The sequence below is a fragment of the Sciurus vulgaris genome, assembly GCF_902686455.1.
Source record: "Sciurus vulgaris genome assembly, chromosome: 16".
In the NCBI taxonomy this organism is placed as follows: Eukaryota; Metazoa; Chordata; class Mammalia; order Rodentia; family Sciuridae; genus Sciurus; species Sciurus vulgaris.
Window position 1 is genome coordinate 52,680,467 of NC_136477.1, and position 13,147 is coordinate 52,693,613.

General features: G+C 34.6%; 1 protein-coding gene across 5 annotated transcripts in view; it reads left to right on the forward strand.

Annotated features, from left to right (window-relative positions):
- SFMBT1 (Scm like with four mbt domains 1) overlaps positions 1-13,147 on the forward strand; it is a 157,996-nt gene that overhangs the window by 91,152 nt on the left and 53,697 nt on the right. For 4 of the 5 annotated variants that reach the window (XM_079115699.1, XM_079115696.1, XM_079115697.1 and 1 more), the window contains exon 3: positions 5,859-5,953. In XM_079115699.1, coding sequence (XP_078971825.1) covers positions 5,859-5,953 — 95 coding nt within the window. Of the gene's footprint in view, positions 1-5,858; positions 5,954-11,184; positions 11,223-13,147 lie in introns of those variants that run through there. The other variant, XM_079115700.1, reaches the window with a different exon arrangement.

Consider the following 13,147-nt stretch of genomic DNA (forward strand, 5'->3'; position numbering starts at 1 on the left):
TTTATTAATATTATTTTTTAATATATATTTTAGTTGTAGATGAACACAATACCTTTATTTTATCTATTTATTTGTATGTGGTGCTGAGGATTGAACCCAGTGCCTCACAGGTGCTCGGCAAGCACACTATCCCTGAGCCACAACCACAGCCCCTGCATTTATTATTGAAGGACATTTTTGCTGGATACAGAATTCTGGGTTGAAAGTTTTTTTCTTTCCTTCAGCTCTTTGTTTTACTGTACTTTATTTATTTATTTATTTTTTTGATTTATTGTACACAAATGGGGTACGACTTCATTTCTCTGGTTGTACACAATGTAGAGTCACACTGTGTAGTCATACATGTACATACGGTAATGATGTCTGTCTCATTCCATCATCTTTCCTTCAGCTCTTGCAAAGTATTGTACCACTTTCTTCTGGCCTCCATGAGAAATGTGCTGTCATGGGAGTCTCTTTTTCCCAGCAAGAGATAACCACCTCTACTTACCTGCTTAGGAAAAATGTAGTTTTTCTCTTGTTACTTCAATATTCTTTGTTTTTTGTTTTAAAAAGTTTGATGCTGCTGTTTCTTTGCATGGATTTCCTTGGGTCATTTTGTTGGGGGGTCTTCTCAGCTTCTTGAACCTATAGGCTTATATCTTCTGCCAAATCTGGAAAACTTTCAGTCATTATTTCTTCAAATACTTTTTTAAACCCTGCCATCTTTCTTTTTGTCATCTGGAACTTAAATAAATTGGGTAAGACAGTTTCATTAGTCTCTTCATTTTTTTTTTTTTTTGGGTCTGTTTGCTCTTTGTAGATTATTTTCTGTTGTTCTATCTTCAATTTTACTTCTTCTGCTTCATTCTGCTATTGCACTTATCTGTAGAGTTTCTGTTAAAAATTTGGTTATTGTAGTTTCAATTCTAAAATTTTCTTGTTGAGGTGGAGAGGGAAAGGGTGGGGAATAGTTGCAACTTAAAATGCTGCATTCCACTGCCTTAAGCAAGGTTCAGCAACTTATTTTGAATAGATGCCTTTCAGGTGTATCTTTTATTAGAGAACATTGAAAAGTTTGCTCTTCATTGTTCAGCCAGTATTTTTGCTGCCTTTATGAGAAAGTGTGTTCACTGAAGTATTTACTATGCCATTTCAGAATTGATTTCTTTTTTCTTTTTTTTGCAGGGGCAGGTAGGTACGGGGGGTTGAACCAAGAGGTGTTTAACCAGGGAGCCACATCCCCAACCCTTTTTATTTTTTATTTTGAGACATCATCTCACCAAGTTGCTGAGGCTGGCTTTGAACTGGTGATCCTCCTGCCTCAGCTTCCTCAATTGCTGGACTTATAGACATGTGCCACTGCACCCAAGTTGTTATAAATATTATTATTAACTTGTGGATTATGTGCGTATGTGCAGTTGATGAGTTTGACTCCATTGCTATCACCATCAATTTGATGGTTAAATTGGCCTTTCTGGAGCAGTGAGAATTTTTTCAGATTGGTTTCCTGTGTTCTTTTTATGGGATGTCATCCACAGACATGCAAGTAAATACACATCTTTTGAAGAGAAAAGAAAATCATGGTTCATACTGATATTACAATTTTAACTTAAAATTACAGGGTTTTTTTTTTTTTTTTTTTTTTTTTTTCTCATTGTTTTCAAAATTACAGGGTTTTTATTACAATTTTATGCTTCTACTCTTTTGGAAATGTTTTGTTTCCTAGTGATGTTAATGTTACTAATTTGTTTTTATCTGTAATAATTCTATAGATGTTTCAAAATAACAATACCAAGTTGCCAGTTGTCAATAGGATAATAATGTACTGCTTAAAATTTCTTAAGGTTTTGCCTTTAAATATATTCCAATGGAGTTTGCAGTCATAGTATTATATTTTAATGTGACTTAAAGAAATCCTGTTTATGTTTTTATCTTGCAACCAAAAGACTCATTTGTTTGAGTTCATTTGTAATTTTTTTCTTTCAGTTTAAGTATGTTTCTGAATAGTTGCACTCATCTCCCATTTTGTAACAAAAAGTAGAGATTTAAAAAAAAACCCATTCTGTGGTTTCACTTAATATACTTTGGTGATTACTCTACATGAATATATAGAGATCATTTTCATTGCTTTTTACAACTGTATAAAACTAGATGTCTTGGTTTTGATGTGTAGACTCAATGGATATACCGTATTTATTCAATTAGTTCCTTATTGATGGACATTTGGCTTTTTTCCAGTCTTGATATTACAAGTAGTGCTGAAATAAATAGCTTTGTACATATGTCTTTTGTATTTTTGCCAGCATATTTTTGGGATAGAGTCCTAGAAGTGGGATTGCTGGATCAAAAGGTAAATACATACGTCATGTTCCTAGATATTGCTAAGTTTTCTTCAATAGGGGTTTTAATACTGTGCTTTACCAGTTTAACTACAGTAACTTCACCTTAGAATAAATTGTCAGACTTTTGAAATTTTTCCAATTCAGTATCTCAGTGTAGCCTTAATTTGCATTTCTCGTAAAATGAGAAAATTTGCATATCTTTTCATATATTAAAGGACAATTTGCATTTCTTTTGGGTAGCTCTCTTTTCATGTATGTTGCTTATTTTTCCATCAGGTCATTAGCCTTATTTCTTCCAGTTTTAGTAGCTTATAATATGCGATTTAGTTAATTAATTCATCAGTTTTATTGTCATTTTTTTGAATCTTTAAATAAACTTGCCATTTGTGGAATTAGAGTCTTTACTTAGGACTATGAGTTCTCAGCCTAGTTATGTTTTAATAATGGCAGTTGTCTTTCCATAGGCCTATTCTTCCATGTTGTTCTCAGAGTGATCCTTGTTGGCTTGTTTTATATACATACGTGTGTGTGTGTGAATATATGTTGTAGATGGATGCAATACCTTTATTTTGTTTGTTTAGTTTTTTATGTGGTGCTTGGGATCGAACCCAGTGCCTCACCAGTGCTAGGCAAATGTTCTACCACTGAGCCACAACCTCAGCCCCTTATTGGCTTATTGGCTTATATTTCTAATGAAAAAAATGTATGGAAAAAAATGTAACAGCCATGAACCTACCAAAAATTTTTAGTAAATTTTAACATTTTCAATATTTCCATTTTTTGTTGTTAAATATCTGTAATATAAATGTCATCAAATTAGGTTCCCCCCCTTGTGGTACTGGGAATTGAATCCAGGTCCTCATCCATGCTAGGCAAGAACTATACCACTGAGTCACTGAGCTACATCACAGCCCTTTTTGTTTTTTATTTTGTGACAGAGTTTCACCAAGTTGCCCATGCTGGCTTCCAACTTGTGATCCTCCTGTCTGAGTTTCCAGTTGACTGGTACTGTAGGTGTGTGCCACTGCACCTAGCCGTATTAACCATTTCTAAGTGTACAGTTTAGTGACATTAAGTACATTCACACTGTAGTACAATCATTATTGCCATCCGTCTCCAGAACTTTTTTCATTTTCCCAATTTGGTACTCTGTGCCCATTAAACAATTCTTCATTTCTCTTTTCCCACTATTCTACTATCTATTCTATGAATTTGACCACTATAGGTATCTCACATAAATGGAATTGATAGCATTTGACTTTTTGGATTGGTTTTATTTTATTTAGCATAATGTCCTCAAGATTCATCCATGTTTATGTTGTATTGTAGCATGTGTCAAGATTTCCTATCTTTATAAGATGAATATTCCATTGTATGTATTTCATGTTTTTGTTTATCCTTTCATCCTTTGGTGGACACTTGGGGGTGCTTCTACCTTTTGACTATCCTGAATATAGCTACTGTGAACATTCATGTACCAAATACTGCTTGAGTTCCTGCTTTCAGCTCTTATGGATATAGATACAGAGGTGGAATTATTGGACCATCTGATAATTAAAATAAACAATTTTTGAGAAGCTATCATACAGTTTTCCACAGTGACTACTTTCTCACCAGCGGTGCATTAGAATACTAATTTTTTCCCCCATCTTCACCAACTCTCATCATTTTCTGCTTTTTTGATAATATCTATCCTAATATGTGTGAGAAGGCATTTCATGGTAGTTCTAGTGTACATTTCCCTATGATTAATAATGTTGAACATCTTTTCATGTGTGTCTATTTTTAAAAAGAAACAAAACACTGCAGTTAAATTCTCTTTTGTACTTTCTTTCTAATGATGTTTTTTTCTCACTTTCCCCAAAAGTAACATTGTTAAAGTTCATGTATATTCTTCCCATTGTTATTTTCATTTTCTTTATTGATATGCATGTATTCATAAACATGATGCTGCAAGTTTTGTTTTGAAGCCTGAATTGTTTCTAGCTATGCTTTTCATTCTGTACTTATCTTTTCTGCTTGATGTTTTATTAAATTTAAGATTTATCTATGTCAATGGTAGTTCATTAATTTCACGAACTGCTTATGTAGTAGCATTCCATTAAAGAACTGCCACAGTTCATCATCCTACCAATTGCTCCCAGTCCTTAAATATTACAAATAGTGCTATGGTGAATATTCTCTTATTTGCCACCTCATGTTCATTGGAAGCATGGCTTCCCCTAGAATTTACTCACTCATTCAACAACTGTTTATTGAGAATTTGCTGTGTTCCACGCATTGTTTTAGGCAGGAGGATGTAGTAGTGAACAAACATAAAACCCTCTTTGCTCTTTTTTTTTTTTTTTTGTATTTTTAATTTTGCTCTTCAGTAGTTTACATGAAGTAGGGTTGTTGGATTGTAGATATTTGAACCTTGCTTACCCAACAAGTTTTTTTTTTTTTTTTTGGTATCTACTGCTCACTCAGTAAATACATGTGTGTGTCTACTATATACCAGGTATTTTGAGTCCAGGTGACAGAAATTTAAGAGTGACTGAAGTAAAATTCCTTTCTTCATAGAGTTTATGATCTAGTAGGGAAGATTAAAAGACATGGTGTGTGGTCAAGTAGGAATGAGTGCTATGAAGACAGTGGAAGCAGAGCCCTTTTAGATGGGTACTGAAGAGGCAACAACATTTGAATAGAAACTTGAATGAAATGAAGGTGTGATTCTCCTGGAAGGTGAATCTTTGAAACACCAAATGCAGAGAGCTTGCAGAAAACACAGTATAAAAATGTCAAGAAACTCATTGTCACCTGAGTACAGTGAGCAGTGAAAGTCTGGGGACAAAATAGAAGGGTATGTGACTAGGAGTTAGCTCATGTAGGACCTTGTAATCTTTGAAAGATTTTAGCTCTTATTTAAGTATGATTGAAAGATTAAAGGTACTGTGGACTAGAGATAGTAATTGATAGGATGCAAAATTATTGGATTTGGGATGTTTTAAAGATGGTAGTAGCTACAAATTTTTTTATTAATTGGACACAAGGTGTGAAAGAAAGGGGAAGGATAATTTCACTTTTTTTTTTTTTTTTTTTTTTGGTATTAAGCTAAAACATGATTAACAGTATCTTTACTCAGAGAATACTTAGAAAGAACCAGATTGAAAATTTAAGTTTGAAATGTGTAGTAAGTAGCCTAAACGTTTGGTATTAGATACTAATTTGCAAGTCAAAATGAATATAATAGTTTTATACTCCCCCATCTTTGTATTATATGATTTACTTGGGTGAACTTCAGATTTGGTGTCTCTCCAGCTAGACAGCATATCAAACTTTTGTTCTGTTGAAACCCATTGACATTCAGAGCACTAAGGAAACCTGCATTAAAACAACAATGAAAAAAATTACTTAATCCTTTTGTGCAAAATCAACTAACTTGTCCTGAAGTAAATTCTGTAAGTTAGATTGCTATAATTTTAAGTTTTGTACCTTGAGTTTTCTTTTATTGAGATTCACCTGTTTTTTGTTTTGTTTTGTTTTTGATTTCAGATGCTGGATCTGGTATGGAAGAAGTGGAATTAAGTTGGGAAGATTATCTAGAAGAGACAGGGTCCACAGCAGTTCCCTATGGGTCTTTTAAACATGTAAGCAATAAGTAATTGCTTTACTGTTTTATCGTTTTCCTTTTAGTTGCTGTGTCATCATTAGAGAATTGGAATTGTTTTAAGTTGAATCACCTTTTCCTTCTTCCCACCATTCTTATTGACAAAACTTGACACATTCTAAAATCCTTCTTGGTTTTTTAATTCTTTCTGCTTCTCAGTATATTACTTACCTTGTTGACTGGTCATGGATGTTACTTTGTAATTTTGCAAATAATTCTTTTCATAAATGGAAGAAAATTATTTTCTTTTACTTTATTGCTTTTTATGACTATTGATTTTCTCATTGAAAGTAATTTCGGTGCCATTTCCCTCTTGTTAAGCAGAAACATAAGTATGTCATACATTGGGGCATATTAGTGGCCTATGTAGCTCAATTTTATGTCCTAACAGCTCTGTTTAATGCTTTTCCAAGGGACGGCACATTTGCCCTATGTAATAACTAGAATGTAAGAAAATATCCCCAATTTTGTTAATAATTCATACCTAGACTTGGTTTTTAAACTGTTTTCCTTAAACTCCCTTTTACAACACATGAAATTAATTATTTTAAAATTACTTTATTTCGTATTTGTTTTAGTCTGCTTGGGCAGCCAAATATCATAGACTGGGTGGCTTAAACAACAGAAATTTATTTTCTCAACAGTTCTGGAGACTGAAATCAGAATGCATGATCAATTTCTGGTGAGGATACACTTCTTCCCTTCAGGTGTCTGTTTTTTTGCTGTGTCTTCACATAACCTGGGGAGCAGGGTGGGAGGGAATCATGTGTACAGATCTATATTAGAGTTCTCTGGTACTTCTTTTTTTTTTTTTTAATAGATGGACATAATCCCTTTATTTATTTTTATGTGGTGCTGAGAATTGAACCCAGTGCCTCACACATGCTAGGCAAGTGTTCTGCCACTGAGCTACAACCGCAGCCACACTCCGGTACTTAATAAAAATATTATGTTGAATCAGGGCTTCACCCTATGGCCTCATATAATCTGATTACTTCACTGTTGTCTGAAGTTTGTTTCTACCCAAAATTCGTATGTTGAAACCTAATTACCAGCATGGCAATATCTGGAAAGGTGAGACCATTGGGAGGTGATTGGTACCTTCATAAAAGAGGTCTGACCAGAAACTAGTAACTCCTAGAAGGAAACTTGGGGTCAACACTCCAGCAAATAGGCACAGGCAACTGCTTTGGTAGGACCCCTAAAGCTTGGGAAATAATGCCAAGAGTTAATAAATGGGATGGCATCAAATTAAAAAGCCTCAGCCTAGTAAAGGAAGCAGTTAGGAATGTGAAGAGAGAAATCTACATACTGGGAGAAAATCTTTGCTAGCTACTCTTTGGACAGAGGAGTAATGTCTAGAGTATATAAAGAACTGAAAAAAACCAAATAACCCTACTAACATATGGGCAAATGAATTAAAAACTTTTCAAAAGAAGAAATACAGATGGCCAACAAGTATATGAAAAAGCGTTCAACATCATTAGCAATTAGAGAAATGCAAATCAAAACTACACTGAGATTTCATCTCACACCAGTCAAAATGGCAGTCATCAAGAACACTAGTAATAATAAATGCTGGAGAGGATGTGGAGAAAAAGGATTACTTTTACCCTCTTGGTGGGGCTGTAAATTGGTACAACCACTATTGAAATCAGTATGGAAGTTCTTCAAAAGACAGAGAACCACCATGTGACCCAGCTATACCACTCCTCAGTATTTATCCTAAAGAATTAAAGCCATAATATTACAGTGTTACATGCTTACTCATATTTATAGTGGCACAAATCACAACAGCCAAACTATGAACCAGCCTAGGTGCCCATCAACAGATGAATGGATAAAGAAAGTGTGGCATATATGCACAATGGAGTTTTATTCAGTCATAAAAAAAATGAAATTATGTCATTTGCAGGAAAATGGATGCAAGGGAAAGCTCAGAAGGTCAAGGGTTGTATGTTTTCTCTCATATGTGAAAGAGGAAAAAGGAAAAGAAAGATGGGGTGAGGAGCATATGAAAATTAAAAGGAGATCTGTAGAGAAAAGGGAACAGGAAGTGGGAGGTGGGGAGAGAGGAGGAAAGTGCTGGGGAGTGATATTGGCCAAATTATATTGTTATATTGTTTGCATGTACAAATAAGTAGCAGCAAAACCCATCATGTATATTTAAAATGCACCAATAAAATAATGTGGAAAGAGGAAAAAAAATAAAAAAGATCTGGGAGAATTTACCCCTTCTACCATGTGAAGACACAGTAAGAAGTCATCTGTGAATCAGAGCAGCCCTCACCAGACACTGAATCTGCTGGTAGAAGATCTTGAACTTTCTAGCTTCCAAAATTGTGAGCAGTAGATTGCTGTTGTTTATAAATTGCCCAGTCTAAGGAGGGAAAACAAAACTGAAGAAGGAATTTGGAGATAAATCATATTTGGGAAGAAGGGTCTAAAAGAGTGAAGAAGCCCTCCTCATGGTATATTCTGGTGGGAAAAACAACAATAACAACAATCACTATGGGAAAGGCACTGAACTCTCTCCGAATATTGTAGAACAAAAACTTTAAGCTATTAGGGGAAGGAGTATAAGCCCTATCAACTCAGGGCAGCTTGGGGAATAGAATAGAAGAAAACAAAAGCCCTCTGTTCCTGGGGGAGGGGTAGGAGTACATGCTGAAGCATTAGCAATTCCCTGCAGTTGAGATAAGGGTAGGATCATTGAGAAGTTCTTACCCTAAGACTCAGGGACAGAAACCTTAAAACTGAGGTTGAATATAAGAATGTTCCTCCTTACTTGTCCCTTACCCCATCAGGTTAGAAAGTGTTGAGTAACAGAAGTCTGTTGTAGGGGTAGAGGCAACTGTGTGGATAGACAGTTTCTGAGGCGCAGTCACAAAGAGAAGACCAGAGTCCCAAGGATAGAGCAGCAGGCATTGACAAAAAAGACCCTCTGGCAAATGAGCTTGTACCCTAAATACTAGATGATGCTACAGGAATTTGAAGCCTGTGGTACACTATGAATAACCATAGCAACAACAAACTCCAGACCCATCTCCACTCTTTATTAGATTGACTTAACTTTTTCCCTTGAACTAAAGACCCACGAAAAGAAGAAACATACCCATTTTCCAGGCATAAACACTATTTATTTGACTATGTCTTGACTGTTCTATACGTGATGTTCAGCCAAAGATTATAGGGCACATAAAGAAGCGAGAGAAAAACAAAAAACTGTCAAGAGACCAAGCAATTAACAGAACCAGAGTCATGTGACCCAGATGTTGGAATATCACATAGGGAATTTAAAATAACTATGATCAATATGTTAAAGGATATAGCACAATTCGTCCTTGGAGAGCATGCATGAACAGAAAAGGAATTTCAGCAGAGAAAAAACTATTAGAAAGTATGAAATGGAAATAATACAAATGAAGGACTTAATAGCAGAGTTGATTAATGCCTTTGTCAGGCTAATCAGTAGACTTGACAACTGAGGAAAGGATCTGTAGACTTGAAGATAAATCAGCAGAAGTTTCCTAGATTGAAAAACGAAGAGAAAAAAGTGGGGTTGGGGGGGGGGGAGGACAAGACAGAACACCCACAAGCTGTGGGATAGTGTATATACCTGGAGTCTCAGAGGGAGGAAGGAGTATAGAGGGAGGAAGACTTAATGGCAAATGATTTTCCAAAGGAAAGAAAGATAATACATAACAGATCCAAGAAGCCTGGGGAACACAAATGAGAATAAATACTAAACAGTCTAACAGAACCCACCCAGACATATTATATTCAAACACTGAAAATCAGAGGGAAATAAAATTTCAATGGCAGCCAAAGGAAAAAAGACACATTACATAGAGAGGAACAAATAATTACAGTGAAACTCCACAGAAACTATGTAACCTAGAAGACAGTGGAGTAGGACTGTTGAAAGAAAAAACAAATGTCAACCCAGTAAAAATTTCATCCGAAACTGAAGGAAAAAATAAAGACTTTTTCCCCCAGGAAAACAAATGTTAAGAAAATTCGTTACCAACAGACCTGGATTACAGAAACTGTTAAAGGAAGTTCTTAAGACAGGGGAACTTGATAAGACAGAATATATTCAAAGAAATATGAAAATGATGGAAAAGAGCATGCATGTGTGGTCATTTTTTCTTAAAGATTACTTTGAAGCAAAAATAGTAGAAATATATTGTGCGTTTATAGTATATATAACTACAGTAGTATGAAGAATGGGTGGGAGGATTTGGAATATATCCTTGTAAGATCTATATATACAAGAAGTGGTAAAATACGTTTAACTAGACTCCAACTGATTAAAGATGCATATTTAAAACTCTTCAGCAACCACTAAATTAGAACAAATTATTTTGATAAAAGATACATAAAGTTTACTATTTAATGTTTACATGTATAATTCAATGGCATTAAGTACATTCACAGTGTTGTACAACTATCTGCAGAACTTCTATAATGTCTCCAGCAGAAACTTGGTACACATTAAACAGTAACTTCCCATTTCCTCCTTTTCATAGTCCCTGGGAGCCTTTATTGTACTTTCTGTGTACCTCACATAGTGAAATTATGATACTTGTTTGTCCTTTTTTGTTTTAGTTCACTTAGCACTACATTCTTAGGATATCATTTTTCTTCTTTAAAAATTTGGTAGTATGTTCTTGGGTTTGCAATATACATTTACAACCTATTCAGTCTCTTAAGTAACACTATTCCACATTGCAGGTAGTGCAAATGCCTTTTAACAGAGTATTCTCAATTCCTCCCTCAAGTACTTGATAACATTGCTGTCATTTACTCATTTATAAGCTATAATATTCTAAGCTATAGTCAACAACTACTTTGTTACTATTATTATTTTGAAAAACTGTTATCTGTTAGTTCAATTAAGAATAAGAAAAATTAAAAATTTTATTTTACCTTTTATTCCTTCTCCAGTGCTCTTCCTTTATGTAGCTCTGAGTTTCTGACCTATATCAAATAGTCGTTTCTTTCTAAGGAATTTCTTTTAGTAGTTCTTGCAAGGAAGGCCTACTGGTGACAAAATTCCTCAATTTTTGTTTGTCTAAGAATGTATTTCTTCTTCAATTCTTAAAGATAATTTCTCTTGATACAGAATTCTAGGTTGGTGGCTTTTTGCTTTGAATGCTTTAAATATTTCACTCTACTTTCTTCTTGCTTGCATGGTTTCTGAGGAAGAAAAAAATGGAAGAGCATTAGAGAAGGAATAAAAAAAGGTAAAATAAAATCTTTAATTTTTCTTATTCTTAATTGAACTAACAGATAACAGTGCTCAAAATAATCACAACAACAATGCATTCAATTATGTATGTTTATGTACAAATATATTGTGTAAGTGTGCCTCTATATACATGAAATGAAATGACAGCAATGATACAAGGGTTTAGAATGATACAAGAATTAGAAGTGAAATTAGAATTAGAATTATAAGGTTCTCCTACTGTCCACGAAGCAGTATAGTGTTATTTAAGAAATGGATTGGAATTACTTTAAATGTATATTGTATCTTTTTGGGCAACTATTAAAAAAGGTAAAAAAAAAAAAAAAAAAGCCCGATACAATAAGAAAGAAGAACAGAGCTGGGGAATGTAGCTCAGTGTTAGAGTATTTGCCTAACATGTGTGAAGTCCTGAGTTCAGTCCCTAGTACCACAAAAAAAAAAAAAAAAAAAAAAAGGAAGGGGAGAGATGATCAAATGGAATCATATAAGTTGCCTGTTAATAACCACAAATGACAGTAAAAGAATTGAAGATAAAAATAGGAACTAAGAATAAGGTAACATATCCAAAACAGTAATGTATATTAAGTGGTAGATTGTGTGTGTGTGTGTGTGTGTGTGTGTGTGTGCGCGCGCGTGCGCACGCACATGTGTTGAGGATCAAATCCAGGATCTTGTGTATGCTAAAAATGTACTCTACCACTGAGCTATCCCACAGCCCTGTTTATGATAGATATTAATCTAACTCTTATTAGTAACACTTCGAATGTCAGAGGTCTAAATATACCAGTTGAGTGTTAGAGTGGATCAGTAAACAAGATAGAACTATGTGTTGTCTACAAGAAAACCACTTTAAATATGAAAAATATAGATTAAAACTAAATGGATAAGCTGGGCATGGTAGTGCACTCCTGTAATCCCAGTGGCTCAGGAGGCAAAGGCAGGAATATTGTGATTCAAATTGAACCTCAGCAACTTAGTGAGACCCTAAGCAACTCAACCCTATTTCTAAATATAAATTCAAAAGAGGGTTGGGGTTGTGACTCAGTGATTAAGTACCCCTGGGCTCAATCCCTGGTTGGTAAGTAAGTAAGTAAGTAAATAAATAAATAAATAAAATTAAAAAAATAGAAAAGTAAAAAGGACTGGAGAGTAACTCCCTGTTAAAGTGCCCCTGGATTCAATCCCTAGTACCAGATAGATACATACATACTATATACATACATACTAATACCAGTTAAAAGAAAGTGGGAATAGTTATGTTAATTTCAGATAGAGCAGACTTCAAAGCAAGAAAGTCATCAGGTATGTAGGCTATCACTTGATGAGGAAGAGGTCAGTTCCATAAGAAGATATAACAGGGCTGGGGTTATAGCTCAGTTGGTAGAGTGCTTGCCTTGCAAACACAAGACCCTGGGTTCAAATCCCCAGCATCACACATACAAAAAAAGAAGCAAAGAAGATACAACAATTCTTAACATATATGGATTTAACAAAAGAGCATCAAAATATGTGAGGTGAAAACTGTGGATGTAACTCAGTGGTATAGTACCCCTGGGTTAAATTCCCAGTACCCAAATCTTTATTTATTTATTTAAATATTTTTGTTTTGGATGGACACAATATCTTTATTTTATTTATTTATTTTTATGTGGTGCTGAGGATTGAACCCAGTGCCTCATACATGCTAGGCAAACGCCCTACCACTGATCTACAACCCCAGCCCTAGTACCCAAATTAAAAAAAAAAAAAAAAAAAAAAAAAAAAAAGACAAAATTCATTGAACTGCAAGGAGAGGCAGAATAATCCAATATTATAGTTGGAGAAATCAGTACCCTTCTATCAGAAATGAACAGGTTTATCAGGCAGAGTATCAGTAAGGAGGACAATTGAGCTCAACAACACTCAGCCAGCTGGATATAA